The sequence below is a fragment of the Zingiber officinale genome, chromosome 9A (genome assembly GCF_018446385.1).
Source record: "Zingiber officinale cultivar Zhangliang chromosome 9A, Zo_v1.1, whole genome shotgun sequence".
Lineage (NCBI taxonomy): Eukaryota > Viridiplantae > Streptophyta > Magnoliopsida > Zingiberales > Zingiberaceae > Zingiber > Zingiber officinale.
Genome location: NC_056002.1, coordinates 42,443,894 through 42,461,187, shown reverse-complemented (window position 1 = coordinate 42,461,187; position 17,294 = coordinate 42,443,894). Strand labels below are relative to the sequence as shown.

Genomic DNA, 17,294 nt, shown 5'->3' with positions numbered 1-17,294 from the left:
TATCTTAAGGTCTACTACCTAGGAGCAAGCTTTTCCTTGAGATTAATTTGGTCACACCTTTAATAGGGGACACAGAGGAAGACATGCTCTCTCATTAAACTCTAGTTCGCGTAGCTCTTTTGCCAACTCTAAGCAATGAGTAGCATTTTCTTAATATTTTACACTAGTTTTGTCTCTTTGTGGATCATCGTCCCAAAGCATAAGGTGGTCTATATTTTAAATCTGCTGTCTTAGCGACCCTCCTACCGGCACATAAGGTGGCCTATATTGTGGCAAAAGGCGAAACGCTCGCCCCCAGTGCCCCCGCCGTACCCGACCCAAGGTCATCACGAGGGAGGTAAATCGCAACATCCGAGCGAGCATGTGACGGACAGGGTGTAATACGGGGATAAGGGATTTATTCTCCAGCTGTCCCGAGGATCGACCCTGCGATCTCATTGTGACAACACCCACCATATACCAACTCGGATGACCCGCGGGGTCACATAAGGTGGCCTATATGCTCTGCTATAGAGTGGTTGATGTATATGGATTCCACAAAGTGATAAATAAATGTATACTACCAGTATCAATCAAAAAATAAGCAGAAATGTCATAAATAATTATCATACTTGGGCTATTGGATCATCTGTATTTTGAATCTCTTGCTGGGTTTAGGTAAATACATGGTCGACTGATATCTTCGAGTTCATTGCGTTGCAACTGCAGCCGACTTTGGCACGGCTCAGTTTGCTGCTGCTGTGACTACTATCGGACTTGAGGTGAAATGCTATATTATGCCCTAAATTCAAACTCTTGCTTTGTGCCTTAGCACCTTCTTACAGTAGAAGTTAATATCATAAGGGTACACTAATCTGATTCTTACCACCATGCTGCTGTGATGGTGTCGGATGATTTTGCCTTTGTTTTTCTTTAGAAATCTGATTCCTCATTGTCTCTATCTCCATAGACAAAGTTGTCGCTTGATAATAAGTAGCAATTTTACAATTGCTAGACGGTCCTAAATAAGAGAATCAAGCTCTTGAATAAAATGTGCTCGCTTTGAATGTTCCGTGGCCACTGACTTAAATGTGTTTGAATAATCAGTTTGTTTGTACGAGTGAATTGACATTAAAAGTTTTGATCCACATATTACGGAAACAAGAGAGGGTCTGTTCCTACCTAAATCACAAGGAAAAAGAAGATGAAAGTGGTTTCCTCCACTAGATGAGAGAGAGAGAGAGAGAGGTGTTACTAAGTGCACAATGGGGATCCACATGTAGCAATCCTCTACTAACAAGCTCTTGGTGTTGATCATATTGTGCACAATCAACCAGGTGAAAACGTAAACTTTAATTAATGCATAGGAAGACCAAATCAATAAATGAAACATCCATCTGACTTCTATAGCTGAGTTGAGGAGGCTCACCCAACTGTGGAGATTCCATTGTTCTCTGATTTGTGTAGAAGCAAAGGTTGAAAAGTAATATTTAGAACCTACTAAGCCACTGGGAAAAGATCCTGAAAATTAATAAGATTTCTCGGATGAGTATAGGAGAGGCCTGATGGAAAGCTGGAGAGGAGAGATCATGAACGGCCATCTTCAGGAATCATTGTGAGACAATCCGATAAATTAGGAAACTGTCATTGTGTGATGCCACTGCACCATCTCGGTTCCTGAATGAGACCTCACTGGTTTTCAATAAGGATTTCTCAAGGCTAAGAGCATAGGAGATTTTGAGCTGGAAGATGCCTTTCAATGCGTAGGACCAACAATGGATTGAATTTGCATGATCTACTGTATCCCACGAAATTAGAGATGATGAACCTCAAATCCCACGGGGTGCTTGAGGATAAGAGGGTTCCACCACCACTTAGAAAGGGAAGCTAGCTTGTGAAGTCTCAAATTAAGGTAAGGCATATAAGTCTTGTGAGCATGCACCCAACGGGAGTCACTTGAGAACAACCATGTCGCCAAAAGAAATTCCTTCTGAGTTGATCTTGTTTGTGAATCACCCAAGTAGAAATGAGGTAAACTCTAAACTGTTGGCAAGTCATCGAGGATAGAATAGTGAACGCCATGTGCAATATTTGCTAAATAATACAAACACATTATTTTCCATGGTTCAAATTTGCTTACCATCTGTTAGTTGCACGTCCTAGTAACTCTATTTGATACTGTGGCCCCAATATGTAAAGATTAGCTATGCCATTGTGACATGTTTCATACATATAATAGAAAACATACAAGGAAATTGTAAAGAAACGATATGGGATTGATCTTGTCAGTTAAGGAATATTGGCCCAGTGAGGACAAGGGTGCCTCGTCAATATGCAAAGTTGCTATGAAACCCGGAAAGCAAGAATAGAAAATGTTTATGGTCATTGATCAATAATGAATAAGAATGCAAGCTGAGATACTATGATTATATTCAATGGAAAGCCGTAATTAAAATGTTTTGATTGATTAAATACAAACTAGGATATATCTTGTGCAACCAGATAGAACTTGGAAGACTTCTCTGTTTGGTTGGACACAAATTGGTGCAAGTCCTGCCTAATCGATTCTATGACAAGTTGGCCAACTTATGGCTTATATTTTTGTCCTCAAGTACCGACATTTTTTATCAGTAATAGTAGCTATGTCAAAGAGAATGAGCAATGCACCATGTGCAATGCAAACTGCAATAAATGCCAGCTTAATCCACACTGGAGCTGAGACATGATAACTCGGAAAGTTACTTTTTAAGCATTTATAGTTTCATCAATAAATATACTGATTTCCATACCCATTCATGGAAGTTAATAAGATATTAACGATTCATCGGTTTATAAGCCTATGCAGTATTCTGTTAAGGATGATTGCGGAAAACATCGAGTTAAATTGGAATTCAGCTTACGTTATCAATTGTAATTTATGTAACTTAGATAGTTTTGTACGAGTTCCTGTTAGACTCCTATATTTATTTTCCTTTGCGTAGTTTCTCTTCTTGGTCGAAGCGAAATGTTATGGACTTTGCCCATTTTTCCAAAGGGAAAATCAAAACAATAAATACGTAGATTTCAACTGTCCCAATTTCTGTATGTTTTTTGTAAATATGTTATAAGCTTATTACATTATGAACTGCAGTCTAATCTAACATTTATTATCACCCCTTTCAGGAACTTTGTTCCGGTTCTAGGAGGCGGCCTTCTCAGTTCTACGACATTCTTAATCAAGCTCGAATAGCATCATAGACCTGAATGTGAACAAAGCCTCTACATCTTTGACAGTTTAGAAATTTGCTTAATGTCCTCGACGCATATCTGTTTCATTTGTGAAAACTTCGACTAAGTCCTTCCCTTTGTAATCAACAGAAAACTCACAACAATTGTTTTTTCTCTCATGTGAAAATTTACTCGCACAAAACAAGGGGATTGAAGTAAACCCCACCTTTTCTCCCACCTTTTCTCCATGGTCAACTTAATTTCTCGATGCTATAACATGGACATGTGCTTCTCAATTAGAAAGGCAGGACATGGACTTCTACAGGAGGAAAAAGACGCAGCTAATTTCCAAAACCAGCCTGACAAAGGCAGTGGATTGTGCTGGCACAACGAAACAAAGCGGCAGGAAGCAAGTATAAAGAGAGGGAGAGAGAGGTTGTAGAAAGCTGTCTTCCACTCCGACAATCAGCCAACAGCAGAAGATAAGACGTGCCCACCCTGCAGCATCGCCACCTCGTCATCCTGTCCTTATTCACTCAGAGCTGGGTTTCCAATCTCATAAAGCTATTATTATTATTATTAGGTTGGTTCGTATCATAGCGGTTCGTGGTGAGTACGGAACGGGGACGATGCGGTACGTAGCAGATGTAGCCATTTTCTGACAACTCCAAATCAAATTGCAGGGCCCAAGCAGTTGGGAGACCACTCTGTCCTGCTGCTGCTCTTCTCTGCGTATGTATGTAATGTTATACAGCTGTGTCCCTTGTAATATATATCTTCATTTGTTTTTATTTTTATTTTTACTAGATTATTAAAGGAACGTTATCTTTCCCTTTATTATTAGAAGTCTACTTTATTAACTTTTTATTTTAAATTTATTTTTTTTTAAATCCGCCAAATTGATGAACACTCATTCGACCCTAACTAGTTATTGATATCTATTTTTTAAAAAAGGTTAGTAGTGTCTTCAGATAATAGGAATAATACCATGCTTTGATGCTTGTAAGATGGTGGACTCTTTAAAGGGTTATATATACACTTGCGATTGAGTATATTGCTAAACTTATAAAGGCAAGTGAGTGATTAATAAAGAACTACTCACTCGTAGTAAATGGGAGCAAATTTCGCATGATCAATTTCATCGTCGAGCACTTGAATTAAATTTATACATACTAGAAATTAATTAGGAGGAGTTCTCAACTTGATGCCTCGATGTCGTCGACAATGATCCTCCCTTGAATCCTTCTCACAAGCTTCTAGTCTTTAGAAGTATCGAGGCTTTCCAAGCTTGACTTGCTTTTGACTCTTGCTCGATTTAGATCTCTAAGCCATCGAACTAACATTCTATATATTAACGTGTGCATCGACGTCAACATTTGTTGAATCAAGAGTTATCTACTCAACAATCATTTTGTCAATAGTTCTCTCCTCTATAACTTCTTCAACATGCTATGAGTACTTGTTTCTGAGTCTTCTGCATTTGCTAAGCACCCCTAAAACTTTTTAAAACTTATTGAACTTCTTCGACATTTGCCAAGCATCTCTTGGACTTCTCTCTTCATCGAGTATCTGATCACCTTAATCAACTTATACTTCTTCCAAGTTACACTTATTGTTCCTTATCAAGTTCTTGTGTCTAGACTCCCGTCACTTATTAAGATAACATCAATTAAATCTAAGTTACATTTGTTACCAATTACATCAAATTCAATCATATCAACAATTTACATCCAAGCATCACCCACAGTTTGACTTTCACAATTCTCATGATAGAAAGTACTTTCTTTACTGTTATAGTCATGACTGATAGAATTAATGTTAATGTCAATAGCTTATAAACTAATGAATGTATCATACTTTTCTTTGACATAGTTAATTTTTTTTTGAAAGATCACAAAGCACTACAAAAAAAATAGTTCATTTGTGACTAATTTAAAAAACAAAATCATCGTAAAAAATTTACGACAAACTTTGTGACAAAAAATTATTTGTTGTGAATAAGTCCTCGCCAAATTTCATGACGAATTTACAAATGCAAATCTATGACGAAAATATATTCGTTATAGAGTTGTGACAAATTCATTTTCGTTAGATCTGCAACGAGTCCATTTTCGTCACAAATCAACGACGAAGGTGATTTTTCATCGTAGATTTGCAATACATACTATACTTACGATAATTCTGCGACGAAAATTTTTTGTGGCAAAACTTAAATTTTTTTCACAAAACCTTCCCATTTCTGCTTTCTATCACGTATATACAAACAATCCTATATACAACATAATTTCAATTCAAACAATACAGTCGACAACAGATAACCAAGTTCAACAACACAAAAGATCCAATAACCAAGTTCAACAACACAAGACCATAACACATCAGAACAAATAACCAAGTTCAACAAGAAAGATCCAATAACCAAGTTCTACAAGTGTCATAAGAAAATTCACAAAATATCCCATAAGCAAATTCACAAAATACCCCAAAATATCCCATAAGTCTCAACATGAGGGAAAGATATAAAATGAGATCATGATCCATCTTCTTCAGCATGGTAGACACTCCCTTCTCCTTCCATACTTCCTCTTCTTTTTTTGCATTAGAAAATAAAAAAACAAAAAATATCATTTTTAACAAGAAAGAAAATCATATAAATTAACACAAAACTTAATATGTAAAGACTTACTTCTTCCTACATGGATTTTCAATTTTCACCACCTTTCTTGACCTCACAACTATGTTTGAAATAAATTAACAAGGTTCACAAACTCAATCAAATAACAAATGTTCAAAAAAATACTAATTCTAAGATAAATAACATTTAAACACAACAAATTCATGAAGAACCATCACCACTACCTTCATCATCATCTTCATCACCAGTGATCCGGTGGTAAGGACGGGGGACCCTCGTTGGCGGAAGGTCAACGACACGTGGAGGTCAAAGGTCAAGAGATTCAACCCTGAGATCCGACAGACCGGACTGAGAGGGACAACCGGCCGGGAATCCCCCGAGCCGAATGAAAGACAACCCGACTAGGGGTCGGGTTTCCGATGCTCAAGGTAAAAAGGTTTCATGGCCGAGCGGGCTGTCCGTTCGGCCGGGGCACAAGGCAACAAAGACAGGCATGAGCAATCTCATCCGAGCATATGACCGGGAGTCCTCCCAGTCGGACCGATACCTACAACCGGGGCAGAAGTTATATGCCTGCCGAGCAGCCGAATCGCTCGGCCCTGAAACAGACAGGAGGCGCAAGAGGACAAAGGAGACAGGGGATAACATCATCCTCGAGACACCTGCCGCTGATAGGCAGCAGGGTTAGCGGTCGAGCCGTACACAGGATCATACGGTGGAAGCTTCCACCGTCACATCCGGGATATGCTCGGACGATTGCGGAATGACGTCAGGGGTACTTTTCTGACATGGGCTCGTTAAGGTATGTTTGGGGAAGCGTGCACGCATCGAGAAGCGTGCTCGTGCCTCCCCGGGGTCCTATATAAGGACCCCCAAACGTCGACGAAAGTATGCGCAATCCTCACTGTAGCCACAGTTATGCTGCCTCTCTCATTTCTCGTTGCCTGACTTGTGCGTCGGAGGGCCATCGTCGGGAAACCCCTCCCGAGTCGGCTTCTTTGCATGTCCATCAGAGATATTCACCGCCGGCCAAAGACAGCTGAGCGTGCCACGTCCCCAGCGTCCGTCGACTCAACGCTCAGACAGGATCAAATTGGCGCCGTCTGTGGGAACGCACCTGAATCCGAGTGGAGACGATGGAAGAAGCTGGACGCCAACTCATGGTGACGCTCTCCCCAGAAGAACTCGACGCACTCATCCAAGTGCGAGCAGCAAAAATCGTGGAGTAGCAGCAGAAAGCTCAGGCTAAGCGGGCAGCGCAGCAGGCGACATCAGCATCGGGGGGCCGAGCGACACCGGAAGAGTGGCCGGAGTAGCTCTCAATATGGGGGAAAAATAAGGGACCGACCGACACCCAGATGGGGGCGCCACCTGCCCCGATACCTTTTCATCGGGCTCTGTTCCAGACGCCCTCGGAGGTCACACAAGCTAATCAGGACAAAGGATTTTCATCGGACGAAGCACCCGTCCGAGACGTCAGAAAAGGAAAAGCGCCCTGAACAGGCGCCGCCCGAAGCATTATGTGCCCCCTGCGATCGGGGAATACAACGGGACAACTGACCCAGATGACCATCTGGGTAAGTTCGACAGCACAGTCACTCTACATCAATACACAGATGGTGTGAAGTGCCGAGTGTTCCTCACCACACTTTCGGGATCGGCGCATTGGTGGTTCCGGAGACTGCCGGATAGATCTATCACGAGTTTCAAAGAATTCCGAACGGCGTTCCTCCATCATTTTGCAAGCAGCAGGCGACACCAGAAAACCAGCGTCAATCTGTTCGCCATCAAGCAAGGCACGAGGGAGTCGCTCCGAGCTTACATCCAGCGCTTCAACCAGGTGACCATGGACATTCCAATGGTCACCTCGGAAACAATGATGAACGCGTTCACGCAAGGGCTCGTGGACGGTGATTTCTTTCGCTCGCTCATCCGGAAGCCGCCCCGAGACTATGACCACATGCTGCATAAGGCCAACAAGTACATCAATGTGGAGGAAGTCCAGACGGTGAAAAGAAAGGAAGCCCTGAATGACCAATCAACTTTCGCCGAGTGGAAACAACCCGTCAGTCACCAGCCCCCCAGAGGACCACGAGCCGAAGCCACCCGTCCTCATCAGCACACTCGGCTGCACGCCGTCCAACAAGTCGTGGCTGATCGGCCCAAGCCCAGGGGAAAGGTATGACCTGTAACACCCACTAAGCTCTTAAGATAAATATGAGAATGATGAAGTTGCCTTAGAAAAATATTAGTAGAATGTTGAACCAAAAAGAAATAAAAAAAAAAGAAATAAAAATAGGGAGTGGTCAAGGATTGAACCTTGAACCTCTCATGATGTAAATGATAGGATTAATGGGTAATAACCAGTTGGGATAGGAATAATATATTGATAGCAAAGGAGGAAAACTCATGATAAGGGTGAGAGTAAAAGCTAGCCAAAAGAAAATAAGAAAAGAGCAAGAGAAAGGCAACTTGCCTTCCTTCTTTTCTCTCCCTCTTCTTCATCTTTTGCCGTGACTTAAAGAGGGGAATTAAGGGGATTCATTCCCCCTTGTTTCATCATGAATGATGAGAACAAATAAATAAATAAAATAAAAAGAAAAAAATGAAAAAAAAGGGCTAAGGGAGAAGGAAAGCAAAAACCCATTTTGCTACCTCTTCCCCCTTAACATAAAAGAGAGTATGTAAAGAGGAGATTTTATTTTTCTCTCATTTCTCTCATTCTCTCCTCTCCATCACCGAGAACCTCAGCCCCCTCTCCTCCATTTTCGGCCCCAAGGATACAAGGAAGGCTACCAAGGGAAATCAAAGGAGGAGAACAAGAAGAAGAGACCTCTTCTTCCATCACCACACTTTAGAACCACAAGCGAAAAGGATGTAAGCTTCCCCTTACCTGTGGTACAAGGGATTTTAATGTGTTTTTGGATTTTATGAGGATTTTAAAACCTAGAAACAAAGTTGTGAAAACTCGGCCAAAGAAAGGACTTGTTGATCCTAGGAATGTTTAATATAAGCTTTGATTCATGATAATTTTTCTATGCTTTGTAAGAAGGTTTTCTCTCATATTTTTAGATATATGTGATGTTGGATTAGGGATGTATCTAACCCTAGAGTTTCGGCCAAAAAGGTTTTGTAAGGGCTAGGGAATTTAATTGTTTACCTAACTTGCACAAAACCCTCTAAATAAATGGTTAAGGATCCATTATCGTTTTCATACATGAAGGTTACTTGGAACCAAAAGTATCCCACTCACAAGTTTCAGCCAAGGAAGGGTTTAGGGTTAGGAAGACTTGAATTTAAACTCACCATGTTTATATGATAGAATATAGAGTTTCTTAAAGAGTTGCATGCTTGTATGTTGATAGAAACTCATGAACATCACTTTTAATGTTTCGGCCATGGTAAGGTGGATGCTTTAGAATAGCTTAAATAGATTTTTAACATGCTCAAAACCTCCATGACAATAAGATATGAAAGTTGTTTGATGCTCCCATGCTTAATTAGAGTATAGGAAAAATTGGTTGCATGATATATGTTAATTAAGACCACAAGGGTCCTAGCTTGTTTGTGAACCAAACTTGTATGTATAGTTTCTTTGATATTTTTGCCATAAAACTTGTTTAGGTTTTCCATACTTTAGGCCACCTAAAACCTAGTTTAAAGACTTGGAAGGTTTCGGCCAAACATATGCTATGAGATAAAGAAAGGAAAAACCTAGGAAACCTAAGACACAACTTGAATGTATGCTTATAGTGCTTGACTTTTATACATGTTATGAAATGTGTTATGACTTTCTATGCTTTTATGCCATTTGAACAAATTCCATGCTTGATGAGGTTCGGCCATGTAGGGTTTAAAGACCTAGAAACCTTAAAATTTAGACCTCATGTGTTAAAGATGCTTATTATGAAATTGGGATAACATGTTGATTGTGTTCACATGCTTATATATTTAACTATGATTCAAATGGACACCTTTAAGTCTCGGCCATGAAGGGAATACATGCTTTAGAAACCCTAGAACTTACATTGAATATGCTCATGTCACTCTCCATGAAATATGAAATGTAGAAAGCTAAAATTTACATGCTATATGTTGTTAGTGACCTAAATTGATGCTAAGGGAAGTTTCAGCCATGACCACTTGTATGAGGCCACTTATGAATTTATACATGATGTTAGAATAAGTTCACATGCTTGTATGCTTGCTTGAAAACCTAAATGAGTACTTGTAAGTTTCGGCCAAGACATAAATTTAAGGGCTTAAAGAATTTAGGAACTAACTCAATGGTGCTTACCATATTTCTTGAAATGAATGCTATAAATATAGTTAAAGTTTCCATGCTTTATGTCCTTTAGAACCTTGTTTCACACTTGTTAAAATTCGGCCAAATGAGGTTTAAGGACTTGGAGAACTTAGAGTCCAAGTAAATCTTGGTTATGATACTTCCTATGAAAATGATATGTGAATGAATTAGGTTCTACATGCTTGGATGTGTTTAAAACCTAAATGGGCACCTAAGAGGGTTTCGGCCATGATAAGAACCCAAAGGATTAGGAAGCTTAGTACCCAAATTAATCATGTTACATTGTTCCTTGTGATTGGATGAGCACATGATATACTTTTATGCTTAGACATGTATGCTTGTGAGCTATACCAGATGAGAATTTCTACGATATGTTATGAGTTCAAAATATGCATGTTTTATGTTATGATATGTGGGTAAATCTTACATGCTTTGGTGATATGATATGAGCTGAAAATATGCATGCTTATGTTATGATATGTGGTTAAATTATGCATGCTTTGATGCTATGTTTAGTGCTTAAAATATGCATGCTTTCATGATATGCTATGTGGTTAAATTATGCATGCTTTGATGCTATGTTTAGTGCTTAAAATATGCATGCTTTCATGATATGCTATGTGGTTAAATTATGCATGCTTGATGATATGCTTTATGCTTAAAATATGCATGTTTTTATGATCCATGCCTAAGTGATGCATATTGTTATGATAGGATGTATGCCTAAGTGATGCATATTGTTATGATATGATGTATGCCTAAGTGATGTATACTTTTATGGTATGATGTATGCCTAAGTGATGCATACCTTTATGACATAATGTATGCCTAAGTGATGCATACCTTTATGATATGATGTATGCCTAAGTGATGCATACTTTTATGACATGATGTATGCCTAAGTGATGCATACTTTTATGATATGATGTATGCCTAAGTGATGCATATTTTTATGGTATGATGTATGCCTAAGTGATGCATACCTTTATGACATGATGTATGCCTAAGTGATGCATACCTTTATGATATGATGTATGCCTAAGGGATGCATACTTTTATGACATGATGTATGCCTAAGTGATGCATACTTTTATGATATGATGTGTGCCTAAGTGATGCATGCTTTTATGATGTATGATATGTATAAGTATGACATGTACTTTACTTTATGTGGCTTGTACCAAGGGTGGGCTCCATAAGCGCCCCGGGGTCGATGGAATAAGACTCAGGCCTCGTTAGGGATGGGCTCCTAAGTGCCCCTAGGTCGATGGAGTAAGACTCGGGCCTAGTATGTTTGCCTTGTAGGGTTCAAGACTTGCTACCTTGGACCTACATAGGTTGCGCGCAATATGTAAGTGGTACATAGCCGGGATCCCCTTTAAGTTGAGATTATGTTCAAGTATATATGTAAGAAGAAATGGTTTTAAAGGTCATGAGACATACACATGTTTTTCGGATACATGTTTTCCAAAATCATATTGCATATACCTTATGATGATTTATGATATGCCATGGTTAGATATGATTATGTTATGTTCCATGATATGCCCATGTGTATGATATGCCATGACTCCTTATGATGATATGCCATGATTAGATAAGATTATGTTATGCTTCATGCTATGCTTACGCTATGATATGCCATGACTAGTTATGATTTCTTCATGTTGCATGATATGCTTAAAAGAGTATGTTACATTATGTCATGACTAATTGAAATGATGCCATGTTGAGACATTCTTTGATTATACTATGATTTTCGGTTTTAGTGAGTAGGAAAGGAACTTACTGAGCCATGAGTGCTCACAGCTTACTGTCCTTGTACCACAGATAAAGGAAAAAGCTGGATGAGCTAGAGGAGCAGTAGGAGAGGCAAGGAGATGTGTGTGGCAGTGGCTAGACAACCAAATAAGAACCTGCTTTAAAAACTTTTAAAGAACTATGCTTTGTTATCATGAATTGTAGTACCGTATGTGTAACTTGATGTTATGTTTCTACTAATTTTGATATCATGTTATTAAGGCCATGATAGTGTAGTTCGGATTTGATGAAAAGGAAACAAAAGAAAAGTTTTTATTAAACTAAGAAAATCATTTTAAGTCTTCCGCTGTTTTAAAAAGAAAAATTTGTACATAGAGTATCGTAGCCCCGTCCCTTAGGGTTAGCAGGGAGGGCGGGCGTTACATGACCTCGATGTTTTGTTCACTCCATCTGTCAGCTACTCACAACACCCGCGATTGTCGGAGCCTCCCTCCCATCACTCATCCTGCGCCAAAAAGCTACCGCCGCCGATCACCTTCACTAGACCGGAGACATCGACAACGGAGCCTCGTTCAAAGAATAGAAAGGAGATCCCCCGAGCGGCAGCATTGTCAGCAGCCCGGAGCCCACCATCGGGCGTCGCATGAACGACCTCGACCATCTGCTCGGGAGGAGGAGAATAGGGGAAGCACATCTCGAGTCGAGATCAACATCATTGCCGGAGGCCCGACCGGAGGAGACTCCAATAGAGCCAGAAAGGCACACGCAAGGCAGCTGAGGATACATGCGGTCGGCTGCAACCAGGAAAGGGCGAGCGGACCCGAGATCAGCTTCGGGCCTAGGGACCTCGAGGGGGTCGAAGTCCCACACGATGACGCCCTGATCATTCGAGCGGTAATAGCTAACTACACTATTCACCGCATTTTCATTGACACAGGCAGCTCGGTCAACATAATATTCAAGAAGGCCTTCGACCAACTGCAAATCAACCGAGCTGAACTACTGCCAATGACAACCCCCCTCTACGGGTTCACTGGGAACGAAGTCTTGCCGGTCGGCCAGGTTCGGCTGGTTATCTCGTTGGGAGAGGAGCCGCTCAGAAGGACAAGGACCACTAGCTTCATCGTGGTTGATGCTCCTTCTGCGTACAACGTTATCTTGGGGCGACCAGCTCTCAACGAGTTCCGGGCGGTCGTCTCTACCTTCTGCCAGAAGATCAAGTTCCCGATGGAAGATCAAGTAGGGGAGGTACGGGGAGACCAGCTGGCAGCTCGAAGATGCTATGTGGAGATGGTCCGAGCCGAAGCCAAGTCCGCTCGGAAAGTACCGCGAGTCGAGGTAAATGCTATAACCGAAAAACTACCTTCTTTGGTTTACGAAGAAAAGGAGGAGGTGCAGATTGACTCTTCCCGACCGGAGGCCACCACCTTCATAGCATCCGACCTGGAGGAGAGCCAGAAGGAAAAGCTGATCAAATGCCTCCAACGAAACCGCGACGTCTTCGCTTGGTCGACCCAGGAGCTGCTAGGGGTCTCGCCAAGCGTAGCGCAGCACGAGTTTCACGTTCGGCTAGACGCTCGGCCGGTGAAGCAAAGGAAGAGGGACTTTAGCGCTGAGCAGAATGTAATTATCCGGGCGGAGGTAGAGAAGCTTCTGGAGGTCGGCCACATAAGGGAAGTGTAATTCCCGAGTTGGCTCGCAAATGTGGTACTGGTCTCCAAGCCGGGCAACAAGTGGAGAGTCTGCATTGATTTCCGGGACCTGAACAAGGCATGCCCGAAGGACTCCTATCCCCTGCCCTGGATCGATCAACTGGTAGACTCCACGGCCGGGTGTGAGCTGATATGCATGCTGGATGCATACCAAGGCTACCATCAAGTGCCGCTCGCTCGAGAAGACCAGGAGAAGGTCAGCTTCGTCACGGCGGACGACACCTACTGCTACAACGTAATGCCGTTCGGGCTGAAGAATGCAGGAGCTACCTACCAGCGTCTGATGAACAAGGTATTTAGGGAGCAGATCGGGCGCAACTTGGAAGTGTACGTAGATGACATACTTATCAAGTCCTTTCGGGCAGCAGATCTCTATGCGAATATGGAGGAGACTTTCCAAACATTAAGAAGATACAGAGTCAAGCTTAACCCTCAGAAGTGCCTGTTCGGAGCAAAAGGCGAGCGTTTCCTGGGTTACATCTTGACCGAGCGGGGCATAGAGGCGAACCCTAGCAAGATAAAGGCATTGCAAGACATGCCGCCTCCCAGAAATCTTCGAGAGGTACAGCGTCTCACCGGTCGGATAACGACGCTGTCAAGGTTTATCTCTAAGACCGTCGACCGGAGCCTGCCGTTCTTCAAGATTCTGCGTAAAGCTACCAAGTTTCAATGGGACGAGGAGTACAATCGGGCATTCGAGGAACTGAAGACTTACCTGAATTCCTTACCCGTGTTGGCAAAACCGACCGTAGGCGAGCCACTCCGTATTTATTTATCTTCAACCGAGCATGCTGTGGGCTTGACATTAGTAAGGCCGAACGGTGAAGAACAACCTGTGTACTTCTTAAGCCATATCTTAAAGGATGCTGAGTCTCGCTACATCGGTCTCGAGAAGTTGGCCTTCACCTTGGTCCTTGCCGCTCGGAGGTTGCGCCCTTACTTTTTGGCGCACACCATTATTGTGATGACGAACAACCCGTTGGGAAGGGTACTCCTGAACCCTAAGCATCCGGACGGCTCATCAAGTGGACGATGGAGCTAAGCGAATTCGACATCCAATACCAACCCCGCTCGGCGATCAAGGCACAGTCCTTGGCAGATTTCGTGACTGAGGTACAAAAGCCCGAGCTCAAAGCTACATGGAAAGTATATGTGGATGGATCGTCCACTCGACTCGGAAGCGGAATTGGGATCCTGCTACTTTCGCCTCAGGAAGAGTGGATGCATTTGTCCGTCCGGCTGGACTATCGGGCAATAAATAATGAGGCAGAGTACGAAGCCCTCATAGTCGGACTGTAGGCCGCACGGTATGTTGGAGCCAGCCGGGTGGTGATCCACTCGGATTCCCAGCTAGCCGCTCAACAACTCGTGGGCGCCTTCGAGATAAACAATGCAAGACTCAGCCTATACGCGGAGGCCTTTGAAAAACTCAAGACCAGCTTCACCGAGGTGGTGGTCCAGAAGATACCCCGAACGGAGAACCAGGCGGCAGATGAATTAGCCAAGCTCACAAGCTCGATATCACCGGTCGTCATCCAGCAATCAATCGAGCAAGTATCCTTGGTAGCTCACGTGGACCGGATGGAAGGCCTCACATTCCCGAGCGATTGGAGAACAACCATCATAGAGTTTCTGCACTCAGGGGCCACGTCGTCCGATCAGGAGGAAGCCCAACTACTGAGGAGGAGAGCCGACCGGTTCACGCTCATCGGAGATCAGCTTTATAAAAAAGCATTCTCCCGACCTCTACTGAAGTGTGTCAGTTCGGAAGACGCCGAGTACATTCTCCAGGAGGTACACCAAGGATCTTGCGGAGGTCATCCGGGCAGCCGGTCTTTAGCTAGGAAGATCCTGCTAGCCGGATACTTTTGGCCAACTCTACACGAGGACGCCGCTCAGACCGTCGCAACATGCCTTTCTTGTCAGAAGTACCACAGTTTCTCTTATAAGCCGACGGAGGAAATGAAAGCGTCCACAGTATCTTGCCCGTTCGACCAGTGGGGCATGGACATCATAGGACCTTTCCCTATGGCGACCGGACAATGGAAGTTCCTATTGGTGGCAGTCGATTACTTCTCCAAGTGGGTGGAGGTTGAGCCATTGGCCAAGATAACCGAGCAGATGGTCAAGAAATTCATCTGGCAATACATCATCTGTCGGTTCGGCATTCCGCGTCGGCTCGTGTCGGACAATGGGCGACAGTTCATCGGAAAGCAGCTCGAGAAATGGTGCGAGGCATATGGCATTGAGCAGCACTTCACGTCTGTGGCGTATCCCGAAAGTAACGGTCAAGCCGAAGTAGCAAACCAGGAGATCCTCCGAATTCTTCGGGCTCGACTCGACCACATGGGAGGAAGCTGGGTGGATGAGCTGCCGGGAGTCCTATGGGCCATCCGCACGACCCCTAAGGAGGGAACTGGAGTAACACCGTTCCACTTGGTGTATGGAGGCGAGGCGGTCGTCCCAGTCGAGGTCGGCGTAGAGTCCATCCGGATCCAGAACTACGACGAGGATAATTCCGAGCAGAGGCAGCTAGAATTGGACTTGATCGACGAGGAGCGAGCCAAAGCGTCCGTCCGGCTGATGGCCTACAAGCAGAGAATGAAGTAGAACTACAACCGCCGCGTGATTCCCCGAGCATTCCAGGTGGGTGACTTGGTCTGGAAGAAAGTAAAGCCGGTCGGGGACGTAGGCAAGCTGGAGGCTCCCTGGGCAAGACCCTTCAAAGTCGTCGAGAAGCTCCGATTGGGAGCCTACTACTTGGAGGATGAGGATGGACGGCAGCTGGAGAGGCTATGGAGTGCAAACCACCTCCAGCCCTATCGGGCCGGATGAAAGGTGCGCCGATGTAATATATTTCATGAATATTCCGTTCGGCTATATCCATTGGCTGCAGGAATGAAAGTTATAAGAACAAAGCAAAGGCATGAGCATTGTGCGCCAAGCGGGTAGCTGCATGAAGGCGTGGTGAAGACCCCGTGCCGTTAAGCCGGGCGTATATTATCCGAGTTATTCCGGAAGGCCGTCGAGCAGCGACGTTAAATCTTAGAGTCGAACCGGCGACTATAAACCCTCCGGCCTGAAGACCGTCGAGCAGCGACGTTAAATCTTAGAGTCGAACCGGCGACTATAAACCCTCCAGCTTGAAGACCGTCGAGCAGCGACATTAAATCTTAGAGTCAAACCGGCGACAATAAACCCTCCAGCCGGAAGACCGTCGAACAGCGACGTTAAATCTTAGAGTTGAACTGGCGACTATAAACCCTCCAGCCGGAAGACGGTCGAGCAGCGACGTTAAATCTTAGAGTCGAACCGGCGACTATAAACCCTCCGGCTGAAAGACCGTCGAGCAGCGACGTTAAATCTTAGAGTCGAACCGGCGACTATAAACCCTCCAACCGGAAGATCGTCGAGCAGTGATGTTAAATCTTAGAGTCGAAATGGCGACTATAAACCTTCTGGCCGGAAGACTGTCGAGCAGCGACATTAAATCTTAGAGTCGAACTGACGACTATAAACCCTCCGGCCGGAAGACCGTCGAGCAGCGATGTTAAATCTTAGAGTCGAACTGGCAACTATAAACCCTCCGGCTGGAAGACTATCGAGCAGCGACGTTAAATCTTAGAGTCGAACCAGCGACTATAAACCCTTCGGCCTGAAGACTGTTGAGCAGTGACGTTAAATCTTAGAGTCG

At 43.5% G+C, this 17,294-nt stretch overlaps 1 protein-coding gene across 1 annotated transcript in view; it reads left to right on the top strand.

Annotated features, from left to right (window-relative positions):
* The window catches only part of LOC122021404 (fatty acid amide hydrolase-like), a 53,315-nt gene extending 49,892 nt beyond the window's left edge, over window positions 1–3,423 (top strand). The window contains exon 20 of the mRNA XM_042579524.1: window positions 3,142–3,423. Coding sequence (XP_042435458.1) covers window positions 3,142–3,216 — 75 coding nt within the window. The 3' untranslated portion in view covers window positions 3,217–3,423. The remainder of the gene's footprint in view (window positions 1–3,141) is intronic.
* Window positions 3,424–17,294: the final 13,871 nt, after the last annotated feature.